Source organism: Panthera pardus, unplaced genomic scaffold, assembly GCF_024362965.1.
Source record: "Panthera pardus isolate Hobbes unplaced genomic scaffold, ASM2436296v1 HiC_scaffold_17, whole genome shotgun sequence".
Lineage (NCBI taxonomy): Eukaryota > Metazoa > Chordata > Mammalia > Carnivora > Felidae > Panthera > Panthera pardus.
Genome location: NW_026526732.1, coordinates 102819937 through 102841442, shown reverse-complemented (window position 1 = coordinate 102841442; position 21506 = coordinate 102819937). Strand labels below are relative to the sequence as shown.

Here is a 21506-nt window from a genome sequence, read left to right as displayed (position 1 = left end):
TGGCTAGTTGGCCAACTTCTTACTTGCAGCCCCGTACTTTTTCCACTCCCCCCACGCGGTGCTTGCACACACGGGGCCAGAGGTCTCCAGGCATACCAGGAATGGCGCAGCCCAACCCCATTTTTCTTCTTGCCTCATGGGATCTAACAAGGTCTGGCAGCCGAAGAATCTGTGTCTGTGTGTCTCATGCCTGGTTTTGTCCCCAGCACAGTAATTCTTTGGCTGACTTCCCTGTAGCTGTGGCAAAGTTATCCCTTTTATGATAGTCATGTTCTAGACAAGTGACCTTAAATAGATAGTCCCTGATTTCTTATGCTGTTTCTATAGCTACAGATCTGAGTTTGAGCATCACTGGAAATAGGAAGCCCCATCTCCAAATTTCAATTTTAAAAATAGTGCCCTCCATGGAAGTATTGCTTCTGTGCACTATGAATGGAAAAGAGATGTACTCTAGAGAAGTTCTGCATGAATACCTTGGTTGTGGCACCAGAGACACCTCTAACTGGAGTGCTGGATCTAGAATGAATGTTACATCATTTCAATAAGAGCTGACATGCAACACAGGCACCATGAGGAACTTCAACTGGTAATACTGGGGATGAATACTGTAAATGGCTTGGTATGGTTGACTCTCATGACTTTCCTCTGAAATCTCATCATTGCTGTCTGTAGTCTGGATCTCCAGAATGAAACCCCACCTCCTTGGTTCTTCATTCTAAATGCAAACATCTGTTATGTTGACCTATCACCCTTTTCTTCCTCCCCCCTCCCCAAATAAACCACTGGGAAGAAAGATAGCAGGTTCCCCATGCTGCTGTAAACTCTACAAGTTGCCAAATCTTTAGCCAGGACAAGAGAGTTCCCCAAGGCTGCAGCAATGCCAACTATCAAAGCAACAGAAATTCCCTTTAAAGATGCTGTGACATAAAAAATAAAAGACTCTAGAGTTGATGGCTAATCCTGAATACAAAATAAATCCTCCAGGCAGTTTGTGTGTGCATAAAGAATACTCTTAATATGCAGCCTGTGTAACTTACCTAATAAATGCTTATTTGAGCATAAGCCAGAAGCCCAACCTGGGCTGGATGCAGGAGAGAAAGACCCAGAGCCCAGGAAGATAGCACTTGGCCACATAGCAGATCTAGTGACTTCTCTGGGAGCAGCTGGCTTTCAGTGCATGGGGTTCATTTTGCTGAAAGGGGGTGATTTTCCAAGTGGAGAAAGGCTGATTTAACTTTTTTTTTAAACAATCTTTTAGAGTCTTCTGCATCTCCCTAAAATAGGTTTCTAACCCACTGTAGACTAGTAAAGATAGGAAAGGTCTAAAATTTTGTCCTTCTTTTCCCTTGACCGGCTGGGAAAGTAACACATGCACAAACACTCTTCTCTCATAATTGACTTGAGACCTATTGGGTGAGATTCCTTGTGTCCTCAGTTGTGTATTGGCTATTTTACAAGAGGAGGGAGTTTATGTAAGAATGTAAATTTACTTATGATTCCATGACCATGGGTGGAGGCCTATTTTTGGGAGAGAGCTCTGTGAATTTTGAATGTAGATATTATGATTTCTTAATATTTTTTGCTTTGGATGACCTCATAATGGCCTAAATTCTAAACTTTTGGGGATCCTGATTCTCACAGTATGATGCTAAAAGCCAGCTTCATTGATATCCTGTTCATCTCAACATTTGAGAAGTCACTTAAGAGTTTGTTTGTAAAATGCATTTTGCATCTATAGATATAAAAGGAGACAGCATCAATGAAAGGATGATGGTAGTTTTGGGACCCCAAATCTGGGGAAAATGATGATGATGATGATTAGTTTTAAAAATTCTCTATGACAGGGACAGCTGGCTGGCTCAGTCAGCAGAGCAATCAACTCTTTATCTCAGGGTTATGAGTTCGAGCCCTGCATTGGGTGTAGAGACTACTTAAAAATGAAATATTTAAAAAATAAATAAAATAAAATTCTCTATGACAATGCAAGGTGGGGAAGCACAGGTGAGTTTGTGTTTCGAGCTCCTGAGGCAAGCATTTGCATGATTTCCACAATGTTGACCACAAGGTTAATGCCAGGAAAAGGACTTTGTGTGTATATATGTATGTATGCATTTTGAGAGAGAGAGAGCATGCTATGGGGAGGGGCAGAGAGAGAGAGAGAGAGAGAGAGAGAGAGAGAGAGAGAGAATCCCAAGCAGGTTCCGAGCTATCAGAGTGGAGCCCAACATGGGGCTCAATGTCACAACCATGAGATCCTGACCTGAGCAGAAATCAAGAGTTGGATGCTTAATTGACTGAGTCACCCAGGTGCCCCCAGGAAAAGGATTTCAATTTGACAGTTAAGACTGTGATGTCTCAGATTTCAAACTAAGGGCCAGCTTCCAGGCACTAGAGTTGGAAATTTAGCCAAGCATACAGGACTCATTTCCAAGTCTGGAGAGGTCTGGCTACTTTAATATTCTCAATATCCTGTCTTCTGTTTGGGGGGGTCATTAAGAATGATCACCAGCCTCAGAATGCTTAAGGAGAAAGACATTGATCCCAGTACTCTCAGGGGAAGCTTGGATGACAATAAGACAACCAGGAAGAATTCCAGGTAGTACAAGGGTAGAAACACTTTATGAGTAGGGTAAAGTTAACTTGTTCTTTGCACCCAGGTCCAGGACCCCTTTGCCTTTTTAAACATCCTCCCAGGTTCCTTAGCCACTGTGCTCAGAGAACACACCCAAATCTGAATGCCAGAGACTCTAGCAACACAGCATTTCACCTGAGCAGCTTAGTAAAGGAGGTGAGGACCTATGTAGGAGGCAAATGGTGAGTCCTAGACCAGGTCTTCTCAAGCCTTAACATGCACGTTAGCCACCTGAGGATCTTGTTAAAATGCAGATTCTGACTCAGAAGGTCTGGAGTTGGGCCTGAGAGTGTGCATTTCTAACAAGCCCCTAGGAGATGCCAGTGATGCCAGTTGAGGAACACCCTTCAAGTAGGAAGATTTTGGATAATGCTCCCCTGCCTGTTTGTCTTCTTCCACCTACTTCTTTCTCTTTTCTCTCATAGAGCTTGACTTTTGGGGAGATGAGTCTTAAGATCTCCCATAGCTGAAGAAATCAAATGTATGCTCAGGAAAGCAAAGCTTGAATTTGAATTTGCCAGTGAACCTTAAAAACTATGTCCTCAGATTGCTCAAAGCACAAGGAGGCAGCCTTGGACCCCAATGCTATTTAGCACAGTGTTAGTAATATGGATATTAGCTCAGGATTTTTGCCGTAAGGGAGGATTGGGCAGAGGGAAACTCTCCTCAGCGATGACCATCTTGGGTCCTCAAGTCTACTTCAGGTGCCTGAGGTTGGGGAATGTACTCTGGTGTCCTGGAGGAGAGCAAAGTTCAAGGGTCTTTCTGGAGCTTGGAGACAAAGTCTTCTGCCCCAGGAGCCCCAGCATGGCAAGATTGCTTTGGTGATTTTGCCATCAGCAGTTATCTTTGCTTTGTTCTCTAATAGTAATAATGATAACAACAACAAAAACAATATTATTGGCCACCAACATTTAATGTGACTGTTACTATATTCTAAGTCTTGCACTGTATTTGACTGTGTGTGCCAATCCTGACAGCTGACATATGGTAGAGGGCTGTGACCTATCATCCCCCGACATGAGTTGAAAGTTTATGACAATAAGAAAATTATTTTTGGTGGTACCTGGGAACTGAGTGACTCAAGTACCTATAGTTGGCAGGTGGATGAGGGAAAAGAGAAGGAAGTTTTCAAATAATTTAGAAAAGAGCTTTCAAACTTTTGTCTATATAACAAGTCACAGACAAAATATATCCATCCATTGTATGTATGTGCACATCTATGCACACACATACACAGAGCCATGGAAAAACAATACATACCCTCTGTGGGGTTCACTGATGGATTTGGGGTTTTTCTATTAATTGAAGTGTTTCTTGGTGTGTATGATGTCAACGTTAGCACTGGTGGGCCAGTAAACACTCTATAGAATGCTGGTTTTTGTTAAAATTAAAAAATAGTGCCCCCACAAACATGTACTGTATGATATTTGAAAGATGAAGCCTTGTTATTTGAAAGGACATCTTCAGAGCAGCTTTCTGAGATGATCCTGGTGGTGTATGTATGGGAGCAATTGTTGCCATGTATTCCCAAATCCCAAGTAGTGGCTTGATATTAACTGTCTTTCAATGATCTCCTCTCACTGTCACTAATATGTGATATACTTCCCCCCCCCCCAAGGTGGCACCTGTGTGGTCAACCCCACAGACTTGTTTTGCTCTGTCCCTGGCCGTTTGTCCCTTCTCAGTTCAACTTCCAAATACAAGGTGACCATTGCTGAGGTGAAGAGGCGCCTCTCACCACCCGAATGCCTCAATGCTTCACTGTTGGGAGGCATTTTGAGAAGGTAAGACATTGTTTTCTGGCTGTACTGATACCATATTCCTCAACCCTCAGTCCGTAGACCTCCTATCTCATGTTGAATTCCCCATCTGGTCAAATCGCCTCATCATTTCCCTCAGAATGTGAACTTTCAAAACCTAGTTTTTATTTGTTTCTGGACAGAGCAAAATCCAAGAATGGGGGTCGCTGCCTGAGAGAGAAACTGGATAGGCTTGGCCTGAATTTACCAGCAGGAAGACGGAAAGCAGCCAATGTTACCCTCCTTACTTCCTTAGTTGAAGGTATGATTTTTCAGCTCTGCAAAGTAATGATGGGAAGTTAGCAATCCTCTGGAACTCAGGTTTGTTAGATTATGCTGTTTCATGTTTTGTCTATAGTATTAAGCAAGACAGTTAACAGTTACAGGTGAATTTCCCAATTAATCATGACATACATGATTAAATTAGACAACATAAGGCTTAGGTAATTCATAAAATGTTGTTTAATTTACTGATCTTGGCAAAAATACAGAAGACAATGCAAGATTTAAGTATTTCACTGGTACTTCCTAAGTAACAGCAACAAAAAAACGGGCTGTGCTATTGTCATTTTTATTATTGTTTATTTTAGAGCTCAGATAAATCTGGCTTACCTCATTATAATTCAGTGCAACATGATCTACAGGATAAATAGTAATCCTTTATAGAGGGTTCACAGGAGTTGAGACATGATACCAAGCCTGAGAGCATATTGTATTAATCCTAGTAGACATCTCTTAAAGTACAGCGAAGTTCCATGGCTTTATGGGTGGATAAAATGAGTTACAGAAGGGTTAAGGCTAACCAGTGGTATAGAGACAGAAGTAAAAATATATTCCCAGAAGTTATTGTTTTCCAATTTACCTTTTCCTTTTTGTTTCTTCTTTAAGGACAAAATTACATATTCTTATTCAAACTTCTTTTAAGAAGAGGTATTACTAGAGACTTATTTTTAACTTTGTGGGAGAGCTTTTGAATGTCAAATGCTATTGTCTTAAATATGAATAAAGAGGCCTTGTTACCAAGACTCACCTGAACATACCTGTGACACTTTTCTTGCACTTGTTACTTTCTTCTTTATAAGGCACTGTAGGAAGTGAAAAGTAAGGGAAACACAAAAACAAACATTTTGCCTCTTTCCAGATCATAATTTCATACCATTTACCATACAATTTTGTGAAGCAGTATGTTCTAGACATTTGTTTTAGCAAAATTGCTTGGCTAATTTTGCTACTAATAGTTACCTTTGCTTTGTTCCCTAATTGTGATAATGATAACAACAACAATAATATTATTGGTCACCAACATTTAGTAAGTGTTACTGTTACTATGTTCTGTGTTTTGTGATGTGTTTGCTTGGGTGTGCTGTTACTGAGAACTGACATATCATAGAGGAGGTTGACCTGTCATCTACACATATGGGTTGAGGGTACTGGGAAAAGGACAAAGTAGAAAAAAAATGACTAATGGGTTGATTCTAAAGGGAGACAGATTGCTGCTCAATTTAAGTAAGAAGATAATTGTAATTATAGCTATTTAGTAATAGAACAAAACACTTGTTCAGAATATAATGAAGTGGATTCAAGAGTCATATGAGTGTGGGCACCTGGGTGGCTCAGTCAGGCATCCAACTTCGGCTCAGGTCATGATCTCATGGTTCATGAGTTCAAGCCCCATGTTGGGCTCTGTGCTGACAGAGCCTGGAGCCTGCCTCGGATTCTGTGTCTCCCTCTCTCTCTGACCCTCCCAGCTCACACTCTGTCTCTCTCTCTCTCAAAAATAAATAAACATTAAAAAAAATTTTTTAAAGAATCATATGGGTGGTAGGACTTGATTAGTTCTTAAACTCAATTCTGCAGGAGAATCAACTCAGGAGGTTTATTAAAAAATGTCTGGGCCCCTTCCCTAAACCAATTAGAACTCAGTCTCTGGGGATATGATCTAGGTACGTATATATTTTTTAAACATCCCCAGTGATTCTGATGTATAATGAGGCTTAAGGGATCATTGGTCTAAATGTTTCTTTAGATTCTTTCCACTTCTTTGAAGGACTGACTATGAATGCTCATGAAATTTATAACTGGTGTGAAAATTAAAGGCCCTATGAAAGACACCTTTTCCTGTGGTGTCTGTGAATATACTGGCTAATTTGAACTGAAGAGCCATACATAAAAGGGTATATTCACAATTTTTCTTACTGCTTTTTATGGTGGCCAACCACTGAAGTATTCTGTGTGGGAATCGTCAACGGTACTAACAGAAGGATTGCAGGTTAAATATGTGAACTCCTAGGATGATCTTTGTGGTTTTGCCATCTACTCTTTCAACATACTGTCCTACCATAGGAGTATCTAACTGTGTTCTATTCATTTGGTTTGTGTTCATGGAGGAGTCACATCAGCCTTGGCTGATGAAACATAAGATTTTATTCTTTCCAGATACTTTAATTGGCTGCTTTTGAAATCCCCCAAATCTTTGTGCTGTAGAGAAATAAATCTTTTATTGTTGAATTCCAGGCACTGTGATGGAACTGAGGAAAAGGTATTTAGAGGCAAAGGGACGTTTTATATCCCTCAACCCCTCACATATTATAACCCACAAACTACATATGCACACTTCCCCTTTCTCTCTCTCTCTCTTTCTTTCACACACACACACACACACACACACACACTAGAAGTTTCATTACCATGTGTTCTCTGATTTTTATTCTACTCCCTATTTTTGTGTTCTTTTTAAATGCTGATTATAGACCTACTGAATTTACTTCAGGACTCATGCTGGATCATGAGTCATGACCCACAGTTTAAAAAAATTACAAGTTAGGGGCGCCTGGTGGCTCAGTCAGTTGCATGGCCAACTCTTGATTTTTACTCAGGTCATGACCTCAGGGTTGTAGGATTAAGCCCTGCATCAGGCTTCACAGTGAGCATGGAGCCTGTTTAAGATTCTCTCTCCCTCTCCCACTGCCCCTCCCTGGCTTATGCATTCTCTCTCTCTCTCTCTCTCTCTCTCTCTCTCTCTCTCTCTCTCTCTTTTTATCTCTCTCTCTCTCTTTCTCAAAATAAATAAATAAACATTTAAAAATAAGTAAGGAAATTTTAAATTTTTTTTTTTTCAACATTTTTTATTTATTTTTGGGACAGAGAGAGACAGAGCATGAACGGGGGAGGGGCAGAGAGAGAGGGAGACACAGAATCGGAAACAGGCTCCAGGCTCTGAGCCATCAGCCCAGAGCCTGACGCGGGGCTCGAACTCACGGACCGCGAGATCGTGACCTGGCTGAAGTCGGACGCTTAACCGACTGCGCCACCCAGGCGCCCCATAAAATAAGTAAGGAAATTTTAAAAAGTACAAGTTGCCTTAGGATATGAAGAGGACCTAATAGTTGAAGAACAAGGACATGCCAATCTAAATTAAAATAGGCTTCCTTTTATTCCTGAGCTGACAAGCAGAGCAACAGTTTCATTGTTGAGGACTCTACTGTATATTTTATTCCCACATTTTAGTTGGGTTGGTGATGACAGTCGATGACTCTTTCCAGCCAACAAGATGCCATTTTCTACATTAGGCTCAGAGTGTTGGGAATCCTATAGATGATGCTATAGGATACAAAATAATAGTGCCTCAATTCTGATTTATCAAGCTCCTGGAACATTTACATAGTGAATGCTTCTCTTCAGTACATTTGGGACCTTGATTATTTTTGAGCTAACATGGATCTGATTCAGTTCTTTCAGGTTTGTTTTGATTTTCCAGTTTTAAGTGGTAAATTAAAACTCCACCATATCTACAATTGGTGTTGGTAAGACTTTGAATTGACCATGTCTTTGGGTGATACTTTACTCCTTCCATCAAACATTTTTTGCAAGTGCCAGCAACATTTCAGATTAGTCATCAAAAATGGTCCATCAGCTTTCTTATAAATCTCTAGTCTTGTGGGGAGGAATAGTATTTTTCTTACCATTTTTATTGATATCTCCCCTTTATCTTCCAGATTTTCTACAATAACCCACAGTATATTTGAAAAACAATACCTAGTAATTTAGTTTCTCTTAAGTGGCTTATTTTTTCAAGTTTTTATTTTAATTCCAGATAGTTAACATACAGTGCAATATCAGTTTCAGGTATACAACATAGCGATCAACACTTCCATACAATACTTGGCACTTATCATGACAAGTGCACTCTTTAATACCCTTCAGCTATTTTACCCATCCCCCCCAACCCCTCATCTCTAGTAACCATCAGTTTGTTCTCTATAGTTAAGAATCTGTTTCTTGGTTTTTTCTCTCCTTTTCTCCCTTTGCTCATTTGTTTTGTTTCCTAAATTCCACATAGGAGTGAAATCATATGGTATTTGTTTTTCTCTGACTTATTTCCCTTAGCATTGTACTCTCTAGCTTCTTCCATGTCATTGCAAATGGGAAGATTTTCATTTTTTATGGCTGAATAATATTTCTTTATATATATATATATATATGTATATATATATATATATACATATATATATACACACATACCACATCTTTTTTTATCTACTCATCAGTTGAAGGACGCTTGGACTGTTTCCATATCTTGGCTATTGTAAATAATACTGCTATAAACATAGGGATGCATATATCCCTTTGAATTAGGGTAAATACCTAGTATCATGATTGTTGGATCATAGGGCAGTTCAGTTTTTAGAGTAACCTCCATACTGTTTTCCCCAGTAGCTCTACCAGTTTATATTCCCACTAACACTGCATGAGTGTTCCTTTTTCTCTACATTCCAATACTTGTTGTTTCTTAAATTGTTGATTTTAGCCATTTTGACAGGTGTGAGGTGATATATCATTGTACTTTTGATTTGCATTTTCCTGATGCTAAATGATGAACATTTTTTCATGTATCTGTTAGTCATCTGAATGTCTTTAGAAAAATGTCTATTCAGATTCTCTGCCCACTTTTTAATTGGATTATTTCTTTTTTGGGTGTTGAGTTTTATAAGTTCTTTATGTATTTTGTATACTGACAATTTATTGGATATATCATTTGCAAATATCTTTTCCCATTCTGTAGGTTGCCTTTTAGTATACTTGATTGTTTCTTTTGCTGTGCAAAAGCTTTTTATTTTGAAATATCTTAAATGTCTCTTAAGACTGTTGATTGAGACTCTTATATAGTTATTTCTCAAACATCCTGATGGTTCAATATATTATTGGCATTCAATAACACACCCTTAAGCACAAGTGAGATAATATTTAACTGGCTTTATTCCTCATAGGCCAGATTTAGTAATAAATTTCACGAAGGTCAACTTTCTATCATGTTATAGTACTTGTATCTGTCCCTTCCCGGGGACAGATTTGAATATAGCCTTGCCATTGTTTCTATTTTGATAGAAATTCCAAAAAAAAAAAAAAGTAGCATATGGAAACGCTCGTAGGCATTCCATGTAGAGATGATATAACCTTTGTAAAGGTCCAATCAGTGAAGAGCAAGGTGCCTTATAATGGGGATTGAAATCAGCAAATGAACATTTGTTTTTCAAAAACTACACCTGTCACTGACATAATGGTAGTTTCATCAGGATATTCCAAGTTTCCATGCTTGTCCTGGGCTTTCAATCATTCTGTTTGTATTTTTTTATAATAATTTTCCCCTCTATTTCTTTTAAATTGAGTCATTCAATTAATAGTGCCTTCCTAACATTGTTCTCAAATCAACATATTAAAGTCATTATTTTAGGGATTATTTTAGGAATTTAAAGGAGAGGGCTATTTAATACAAATTTGTAATATATTTGTATAATTCACAACATTTCTGTTACAAATATCATTGCAACTAGTAACCAATGAGATGAAGAACTTGAGACTGATATCTTTTCACCTCACAAAGCTGTTTGAAAAGTGAACATTTTGGTAGGGCAGATGTTGAGTGGGGATTTTTTTGGTCCATATAACATATATCTGGCCTAGAGTGAGATATGAATTTTTGAATCCAGAGTCCCCAGAATGTAATAGCAGATCATATCCCACTTTTATCCACATGTCTTCATCTAATAAGTTTTAGATATATAACTAGTGGTTGATAATGATTTCTTGTACCCCACTTTATCATAAACTTGATATTCTATTCCCTTTAATTGTCTCATCTTGGTATCTATGACATCAGAGAGATGTTACTCTCTGGAAAATATAGTGGATTAGGGTTGTTTAACCCAATACCCTGATCTTCTTGAGGAGATCCTAGGATAATCCCAGACTCTTCTATAGTGGAAATAATTCTATCTCTGGAGATTCAGAGAATTTGGCCAATATTATTGTTCTCATTCTAATACTCTTACTATATATTTATTATTTATGAATCAGCAGCTTCTGTTAGTAGCCTCCTCTGTATTTTATTCCAGAACAATCTTTGCAGAGTTGGTAGCTGCTAAACATGAGGAGTCAATGATCTAGTTGTTCCCGCCCATTGCTCCCTCCTCACTTGAGGTTTTCCAAGATGGCCAAGGTTACAGAGTGTTGCTGCAGGGTAGTTTTGTTCCCTGGGGTAGGGTGCTTTCCTGGGACAGTTCTGCTGAATTTGCAAAAGTTGGTATAACATTCTCAGGCAACACCAGGAGTTCTGGAAGCACAGTTTGAGTCCTTAAACATAAATACCTTGGCTTGTAGTTTGCTGTGACAGGGAGTCAAATTCTGTGTTGTGTGTGTGTGTGTGTGTGTGTGTGTGTGTGTGTGTGTGTGTGTGTGTGTGTTTGCATTTAAAAACAGTGGAGCAGAGAAGGATGTGAATATACATCAGGAAAAGAAAGGGGACTATTTACAAATGTTATATATTATCTCCATTCAGTTTTCAAGTTTGAATCCTTTGTCACTGTTGTTTCCTTCTTTAGTTTTAAACACTGTAAACTTCCAGACCTTGCCCTGCACTTCTTACTTCATGTGAACAGTTGTCCCACTTGCAAAATGTATTCTCTCTTGGGCTAGTACCACCTCCCCCGCCCCCCAATAATGTCGCCTTTGAAATTTTGTCAGACTTTGAGCTGGTTACTTAACCTGACTCAGCTTCATTATCTTTTTATTTTTTTAATTTTTTTAATGTTTATTATTTTTGAGAGGGAGCGACAGACAGAGAGCAAGCAGGGAAGGGGCAGAGAGAGAGGGAGACATAGAATCGGAAGCAGGCTCCAGGCTCTGAGCTGTCAGCACAGAGCCCGATGCAGGGCTTGAACTCACAGACTGTGAGATCATGACCTGAGCCGTAGTCGGCCACCCAACCAACTGAGCCACCCAGGTGCCCCTCATTTTCTTTTTTTTTAAGTGTATCTTTTTTTTATTTTTGAGAAAGAGAGAGAGAGAGAGAGCATAGGAGGGGCAAGAGAGAGAGGGAGAGAGAGAATCCCATGCAGGCTCTGCAGTGTCAGCACAGAGCCCGATATGGGGCTCAAACTCATGAACCGTGAGATCATGACTTGGGCCAAAATCAGGAGTTGGGACAGGTGGCCCTTAGCTTCATTTTCTTAATTTATAAATAAAGATAATAATACTTATAATGGTTGAGAGAATGCTAGCTGTTACAGCAGTTAATACCTAGATTTTCAGTGGCTTCACATGATAGAAGCTTATTTCTCATTGTAGTCTGATGTGGGTGTTCCTCACCAGGGGTCTTTTCTCACAGTTTCATTCACGGGCCCAGAGTCCTTCCCTCTGTAGCTATGACCTTCTGTAGGTCCTAGGAGTCCTATTCATTCAGCTCACCATGAGGAGAGACAGGATGGAAAAGTAAGCAGCTTCTTACCTACGTGGCCAGGAAGTGACCCACGTTACTACTGTTCACATTCTAAGAACTACGGCCACACTCAATTCCAGAGGTGGGTGTGGGGTATACTGGAAAATGTAGTCTCTAGCTGGGCAGAGTTTTCTCAGCAGCAATGCTATAATATATAAAGAAAGGATAAAGTCCCTCACTCATCTCTGCCGCATCTGTCTTGTATGTCTTTTGTTGGGTTAAATAGACTCGCATAGACTAGAACTGATTTAGCAATGAACTCTTTCCTATAAATGAGGTATAGTGAGTGAGTTTAGGTATATCAAGTTTTCTTGATGTGTTTAGTCATGGCTTTTTATTTTAGGAAGAAGTATTGTTCACTGCTTGAGGCTTATAAGATTCAAACACCAAATCCTTTTGCCAAGTATTAGTGATAATATATGCACAGGGCATGCTTAGTATTAGTTGCTCTTCTCATGGAATTTAGGACAAAACTGATATTCTCATTGCCTTCACACGGTACCCCAGTGGGTTTCTGTGGAAATGTGGAACTTAAGGCTAGCCTTTGGGGACTCACGGCATGATTATCAGTCTGAAAGGACCTTCATCCCCAAATAACTCCTCTGCTGGCCATTCCACACCTCACATTCCCACTTTAGTCCCTCCTTCAGGATAAAGGTTTCCAGCTTTCTTCTAAAACTGTATGTGATATAAAAAGGATAATAAGTTGTCCCTTTGTAATAATAGCTCTAATTGGTGCTCACTTTGGTCAGACAGTCACATGGAACAGTGCAATCACTAGGAGACCCTGGTGTTCCCTTTTGCACACAAACTCTCTGGCTTTGACAATGTCTTGGGCACAGTTTTTGCATTTCAGAACTGACAGTGGAAATGAGCTAAAAAAGTAAATGCTAGGAGAGCCTATGTTACTCATTTTAAGCTCTGTCTTGGAAAAGTTGTTGTTGTTGTTTTCTCAGACTAATAAGTATCATCTTAACTGTAAATTTCTTATTCTAAATTATGGAAGAGTTTCTGAGAGACTCTGCTTTGATAACTGGTAATTAGATATTGTGTCTGAGAACTAGCACTTACCAGAATTTCAATAGTTGATCTCAGTGACCCAGAGATTATAGCATACAATGTTATGGACAAGTAGACCCCATCTTAGGGGATAGGCTTTTAAATTATTTGCTTACTAACACTTCCTAATATTACTTCCCTGATCTGCAGCTTATGATTTCATTCACCTTCAGGGAAAAAAGTTGTTTTTCATGTAGGGGCAGAGGAAATAGGCTACTATCCATATGCCTTTGTGTCTGCCTATGTGTTTGGAGTGGCCTTAAATTACTGTTTTTACTCATTGCAAAAAGCAAGTGTATCCAAGCCTTTTTGGCTCAGTCCTGCCCTTGTCCACTTTGGGCTCACTTAAAAACTCATGTCCCAGGGCGCCTGGGTGGCTCAGTCGGTTAAGTGTCCGACTTCGGCTCAGGTCATGATCTCCTAGTCCGTGAGTTTGAGCCCCACGTCGGGCTCTGTGCTGACAGCTCAGAGCCTAGAGCCTGCTTCAGATTCTGTGTCTCCCTCTCTCTGACCCTCCCCCATTCATGCTCTCTCTCTGTCTCAAAAATAAATAAACATTAAAAAAAATTAAAAAAAAAAACTCATGTCTTTGCATGACTTCGCTGGTGATTTGATTTTCTTCTTTCCATTATTCTCTCTTCCAATATATATGCCTTGACTAATGTGCTTTTCAAACACTCAGTTTTTGCTTTATTTCCATTTAACAAAATTTGTAGGTATTTAAATAAAATTACAGATGGTAGTTATTCCTTTTTAAAATTTTTTTAATGTTTATTTTTGAGAGAGCAAGAGCATGAGCAGGGTAGGGGCAGAGAGAGAGGAAGACACAGAATCTGAAGTAGGCTCCAGGCTCCGAGCTGTCAGCACAGAGTCTGATGCAGGGCTTGAATCCATGAGCCGTGAGATCATGACCTGAGCTGAAGTCAGGCACCTAACTGACTGAGCCATCCAGGCACCCCTGGATGGTAGTTATTCCTATCAATGTCTACATCCTACAGAATACCAATGGCAGTTTTCATATTGCCTGTGTTTTAATTTACAACAAATATTTGAGTTTAGAATAAAGTCTCTCTGAGAACAGAGTCAGAGAGTAAATTTACTTTAGAAGTAATATAATTTTAAATAGATAATTTCTTCAAATAAAAAATTTAAAAGCTACAGAAGACTATAGAGTAAAATATCTCCTTTTCACTTTATTCCCTAGCTGTTCAGTTCCCCTCCTGGAAGAAAGCAATTGTTTTGTTAAACAAATGGTTTCTCTGTTTCATTCCAGGGATATATGTATGTATGCATGGGCTTTTTAATTTTTAAAAGAAATTATGGTATTCTCTACACACTATTCTGCATGTTGGGGTTTTTTCCCCATGCCTTATAATAGTGTTTTTTTTTTTTCAGTGCTTACAAGTGCTTCCATTCTTTTAAACACTCATGGTATTCCCTTATTTGAGTGTTTCATAATTTATTTAACCAGTTCCCTGCTAAATATTATATAGATGTTTTCAATCTTCAGCTATTATAAATAGTGCTACAATGAATATCCTCACATTTACATAAATAATTTTGCAGATGTGCAAGTACATCCACTCATAAATTGCTAGGGATGTTGCAAAGTCTAAAGATATTAGCATTTGTGATTTGAGCATATTATTGGAAGATTGTTTTCCATAGTGGTCATACAGTTATAATCCCATCAGCAAAGGGGATAAGGAGCATATGACAGTACTTCCCTGAACTTGAGCCCAAATAGAGTGTTGTCAACTTTGGATCTTTGCTAATTTTATTGGTTAAACAAACAAACAAACAAACAAACAAAAAGGCTACCTCGGTTATGAAGGAGGTTGGGTTGAGTTGAGTATTCCTAGAAGAATTTAATGAACTTTGCTGTCTGTTCATTTACTTTGTCCTTATGGGGTAATTTTAAATTGTTTTCTTATTGATTGGTAAGTACTCATTATAAAACAGAAAACTGGCTGTATGTCTCTGATGTGAGTTGCAAAGCCTCCCCACCACTAGCTTTGGTTTGTCTGTTTGCTGTTATAAGTTTTCTGTTGGTTTGCTTATTTGTTTAGGTCTATGCCATACAGACTTTTTGATATTAATATAATCATATGTCTCATATATTTTATATCATGGTTTTTAGTTTTAATTGTAATATTTTAAAAGATGTTTTATCCCAAGACTATAAAAGAATTCTCTCATGTTCAATTACTTTGCGGTCCTGTTTTTTTATGTTTAAATTGTTGATCCATCTGGACCTTATTTTGTTGTTAGATGCATGGTATAGATCCAATTTTATTTGTTTTTTTTCCAGATGGCCACCCAGTTGTCCCAACACCTTTTATTGAAAATCCATCTTTTCCCTACCAGTATGAAAAGCAGGCTTCATCTTACACTAAATCTCTCTATACAAATAGACTTTTTTTAAGTAGACTGATGACTTTGTTTCCCTAGCAATGTTGTCTGTCTCTACGTCTGCCACCACATTTCCTTTTTTATGTTTGGGGTTTTTAAAAATTTATTTCTATTTTTATTTTAAGTAGGCTCCATGCCCAAGTGGGACTTGAACTCACCACCCGGAGATCAAGAGTTGCATCTCTAATGACCTAGCCAGCTCTACCAACTAAGCCACCCCTCTGTTTTTGTGTTTAGAGTTTATACTGTTATCAGCCAAATAAGGCAGAACTCTTTATGCAAGAGCCCAGATAGAGGTCTTTACAATTTAAAATGTATTTATTTAGTGTAATTTATTGCCTTCCTTTCGTATAAGCCACAGAATTCTTGAATTTTCTGAAGATGTATCATTCATCCCTACATAATACTTTCCCTTCACCTTAAGACAGTAGTTCTTAATGTTGACTTGATATTTATTACTTTAGGAGCTTTAAAACATTCACATACCTAGAGGTTAATTGATATGGGATGACACCCATACATTAAAAACAAAAATAGGGGCACCTGGGTGGCTCAGTAGGTTAAGTGTCTAACTTCAGCTCAGGTCATGATCTTGTGATTCGTGATTCCAGTCCCACATAGGGCTCTCTACTGTCAGCATGGAGCCTGTTGTGGATCTTCTGTCTCCCTCTCTCTGCCTGTCCGCTTCTCTTTGTCTCTCTCTCTCTCTCTCTCTCCTTCTCTCAAAAAGTAAATAAACATTTAAAAAAATAAACAAAAAACCAAACAAAAACCCAGGTTATGGGAGCAGCAAGTGTTGCAAAGTGTAAGTAGACTTATTTTATAAAATGGCTCTGCTGATATAATGATATGCTCTATTTTTATGGATTTCCTATACAGTTTATTCTTTCTAGAAATTCTCTTTTGCTCTAGTTTTTCATTATTTCCTTTAAAGGAGTGCCTCACAAAACTATTGTTATAATTAACCAATAAGATATTTGAAAGATTTTTCATTTAACAAATGTTTACTGAGTACTTATTATGAATCAGGTGCTGTGCTAAGTGTAAGGTGTGGAATAGGTAACAAAATTATCACTTTAAAAAACAAAGTGTTGGTGTTTAAACAAAATTATCATTAAGCCAGGGAACTACCACATTATAAGACCTTTATTCATATCGTAGATTATATGATATGTAGTGTACGTATCATATCATATATAGAGTACATTCATTTCAGAATACTTTGGGAACCCTATAATATATTAACTTTGTCCTTCAGCTCTAGGGTTTACTACAGCTTGATATTATGAGACAATTTATTTAATAGAATATCTTTTTTAAATTTTTAAATTTTTAAAAAATATTTTAACGTTTATTTATTTTTGAGAGACAGAACGAGACAAAGCACGAGCAGGGACCAGCAGAGGGGGAGACACAGAATTCGAAGCAGGCTCCAGGCCCTGAGCTGTCAGCACAGAGTGTGACGCAGGGCTTGAACTCACCAACCGTGAGATCAAGACCTGAGTGGAAGTTGGACGCTTAATCGACTGAGCCACCCAGTCACCCCTATTTAGTAGAATATCTTATTCAGGTTTGAAAATATTCTCAATTTTGCTTTTTTTTCTTTTAAGAATTTATTTTTAAGTAATCACAACCCCCAGTGTGGGGCTTGAATTTACAATCTCGAGACCAAGAGTTGTGTGCTCTACCAACTGAGCCAACCAGGTGCCCCTCAAATTTGCTTTCTAATCGGTACTTCTTGGAATAATCCCAAAGATAGATTTGAATGTGCTAGTTTTCCATATATATAAATAAAATTGCAATCATAGCTATGTGACTGGAATTTAACACATATGAATTGTTGCTTTTATTTAATAACATTAGGTATTGCAATACTAAGTTAGACAAATTGTTTTTAAGGCAATATTGTTACAGTGACAGTTGACCAGAATTATCTAGTGATAACAATGTAGAAGTATCTTTTAGTGCAAATTAGTGTACTAGATGTTGATTTTTAATTGTCTAAAGTACATTTTCCCCAAAAAACAATAATTCTAAAGGAAGGAAAAATCCTTACTGACTTATAAAAGTTAAAAATCAGGTGCATTTATTTCTCTTTAAAAATACATTTAGAGCTTCTTTTTGTAAAATAATGTGGGAGCCCAGAAACTCAGTAAAACAAGTGATCCAGAAAGCATTTTCCCATTAACTTGCCACTTCTAGGCTACATCAGTGATGGACATTGAAATTTTTCTTAATATTTTCCCCTAGTTGTTCACTTTTTGGTTTCAACTGTGAAAAATGAATGTCCTGAAACCGGGAGCAAATTCCTTTTTTATGCTCTTCTCAGGTTCTGAAATTTGACCTGTGTTGGCTTTTTGAGAGTTACTCAGTATGAGTCACCCACTGCTGATGCTGTTTTTGAAAAGCTGAATACTTTTAGTGGTTTCTACTCTTTTGGAAGGGGGGTAAGCACTACTTGGCTTATAGACCGTAAAGCCTTGTACTTAAAATACTCCTGCACAAGCAATAACCCTAATCCCCCAACATCCGCCCTACTTCTAAAATATTCTTGAAATGACATGACATAAAATGGTCACACATGCCAAAGTTGGGGTGTTGCTTTGGTGGTTGTATAAAAACGAATGGGGGGAAGGGGATACTGGTTTGTCAAGAGGCACAATGCATTGAAATTTTTAAAAAGGCTTAAACCTGTTTTGCAAACAAAGAATTAGGGCGTCCTCCCTCATCTTACAAAGATAGGAGGTGACACAGCAGTATTTGCCAGATGGAAACAGAAGGAAACACATTCCCGGCCCTTCCTGGATCAGTGTTCCACCACAGATTACTGTACCTGCTTGCTGTTCACGTGGGCATTTTGTCCCTCCACAGAGACAGAGAAGCTCATTGATCTCTATCTTCACGGATCAGTCAGATCCCCGAGAGCCTTATTCACATGCTTTTTTGATCCTAAAATTTCTATTTTTCTCAAACTTGTTGACTCTAAAATACCTCCCGTACAGGATTTAACTATAGATTTGTTCTCCTTACTGAGTATCATGTGTATGTTAATTCATGGATTCTTTCATTCATTCTTGGGCCCTCACACACAAAGCTTTTGTGGCATGATACACACATTTTAACTACTTATCAGAGTGTCTTCACTTGCCATTTCTTTTGATGTAGCATCGCTATACATCCAGTAACAATGTTACATTGCAAGGGAAGGAAAGCAGTAAACAGAACTAAGGCAAGGAGGGATCTGGCTGTCAGTGTAAATGTAAATAGCAGCTGTTCCATTCAAACTGTTTTTAAAACTACCACACGGTGAGAGCTTTGCATATAATGGGCCAGAATCAGGTTTTAGCATAAAATTGAGGCGACATGCTGCCACCCTCCTGTTTGTGCTGTTTCACTTCTCCCACTACTGCATTGGCGGGGAGGGGGGGGGGCACAAATATATATTGTATATAACATTCTGTGAGAATGGTATCTAAATATCTCTTCCTGTGATAATATTGCAATATACAGACTTATCAGGATACATAACTCAACATGCTGTGTGTACAAAGATGATACTGAATGGGTCATTGTGTTCCAGGCTAGATGCTTATAAGTCTTAAGTTCACATGAGTGTATCCTTTGTCACATGCTGTTGCCACTGTTTCATCAGGCTTTTAGACTTTATACGTGAAATTTGAAAGGTCTTGAATTATCTCCCTTCTATCATTTTTCTAGCAAAAGTGACCATCCTATATGACATTACTAGATCCTTAAAAAAAACAAAAAAAACCAAAAAAAAACAAAAAAAAACAAACTTGGTGCCATTGTTCTGCCAAATATGCACACGTTTTCTTTCCTAATCAGTTAGCGTCATAAGCCACTGGTAACCAGCACTTTAAAAATATTGCTTTTACATTGCAACTTTATCTAAAACTGTCACCCTTCACCAACTAGCACTATTCAGACTAATCAGTAAAGAGACCCTTTCCATTTAGTTATGTCATCTTCCTATTTAGAATGTTTCCTACTGAGTGAATATAAAAATCTTAACTAAAAACCTGCTACTGCTTTGAAACAGTGTGTGAGTGGGGGGGGGGGGATGGAAGTCATGATCAGTAATTCACAAAATGTGATCTAATTCCCTATAATTACCACCTTCTCCTTTGAACTTCTGTAAAACATTTTATCTGTAACACTCATTTGGTACTTGCAGTACAGAAGCTTGTGTTATATATAATACCAATGTAAAGGCAGTAAACATGAGCAGATTATAGTGTTTATATAGGTTGCAATATAAATTATAAAGTACTATTAAGGTGTTTTTGCTACTATTATTGGGACAATTGCCATCCTCCTAGGAACAGGGATGGCTCTTTAAATCCCTCATTACTCCTACATAGCACTGCACCTTAAACAAAATATGTGCTCAGTATACACGCAATGAAAGCTCACTTTTTTTTTTTTTTTTTTTTTTAGTTTATTGCTCAGGTAAAATTTGGCTTGAGCTTTGAAAGTACTATTGTTTTCGAGGTTGAAATACATTGCCAAACCTTACTTTGCTGATAAGCCATTTTTACCTCATTTCTCAAAAATTTACTCAGGTTAAGATTTTTGTGAAAGAACAAAATTTCTTTATGATTTTATTATACTTAAAAGGATTGTATTTTTAACAATGTACTTAAGAAGCATTGTGCATACACTAAAAGGTACTGAAGCCTGCCGGAAAGCCCAATAATGTTGTTAGTATAATCACACAATATAGTGTCTTTGGCAACATCATGGTAGGAAGTTGATAAAATCCATTTATCTCCCCTTTCCAACGTGTTTCAGGTTCTTTGAAAAGTTACGTGGACCTTTTGCCAATATTTTGATAGATCTCATGGGAAAGATATCTGAATATGTCGGATATACTAAGAATAGATGGGAGGGTGAACAACAACAGAATTGCAAGCCCACGGAGCTTTTTCCTTAGGGCATTGACGTGTAGGATCTGAGAAGCCAGTCTGGTCTAATGGCCAGAACCCCTAGGGGAGTCAAAACTCCCAGATTGTGGTTCTGGTTTTCCCCCTTACTTTTTCACATACACCTGCCTGGTAAGTAGCTTCTGTTTCTCAGTTTCTCTTCATCCTACCCCATTCCCACTCCACCCCCAAGAGTCCTTTCCCTAAGATTGTTTAGAATAAATAGAAACCGTGATCCATCAGACCACAACCAGGAATGAGGCTTGAGGAAAATATAAAGTGTTACTCTTACTGAGTTTAGACATTTGTGGAAAACTGACTTTTATTTTCTGCCAACAGGGGAAGCTTTGCACTTGGCTCGGGATTTTGGCTACACTTGTGAAACAGAGTTTCCAGCCAAAGCTGTAGGAGAACATCTTGCCAGACAACATATGGAACAGAAAGAACAGACAGCAAGAAAAAAGATGATCCTAGCGACCAAGTAAGCAGAATGGGAAGTCTCTATGTGCCTTATCTCCGTTTTTTCATTTTCTTTGAATGAGTCTAGTAAGTATCAGCTCTTTACAACAGGGTGTCTCACACTTCAGTAGCTAGTTATACAAGGACATTCCCCACTCCTGGCCTTGTGTCCGTAGCAAGACTTACAAACTGCCCCTGTTTAGGAGCTATCATTGACACTGACGAAAACGTCTCCAGAATACGCAGGAATTCCTAGGAGAAAAGTAGGTTTAGGAAATGTAGATTCCAGGCAAGTATGTCATTAGCTGCTATGTAATTTAGCCCAAACCACTCACTGTGCCTTAGTACACAAGAGGGGAAGATCTCAAAACACTATGAATGTTTGGAGAATGTGACAAAAGAGGACCGAAATGTGTGAGAGGTAA

The 21506-nt window shown here is 38.4% G+C and overlaps 1 protein-coding gene across 2 annotated transcripts in view; it reads left to right on the top strand.

Annotated features, from left to right (window-relative positions):
* TFAP2D (transcription factor AP-2 delta) overlaps nucleotides 1-21506 on the top strand; it is a 58618-nt gene that overhangs the window by 11189 nt on the left and 25923 nt on the right. For both annotated transcript variants that reach the window (XM_019457386.2, XM_053904807.1), the window contains 3 exons: nucleotides 4254-4419; nucleotides 4578-4696; nucleotides 20962-21103. In XM_019457386.2, coding sequence (XP_019312931.1) covers nucleotides 4254-4419; nucleotides 4578-4696; nucleotides 20962-21103 — 427 coding nt within the window. The remainder of the gene's footprint in view (nucleotides 1-4253; nucleotides 4420-4577; nucleotides 4697-20961; nucleotides 21104-21506) is intronic.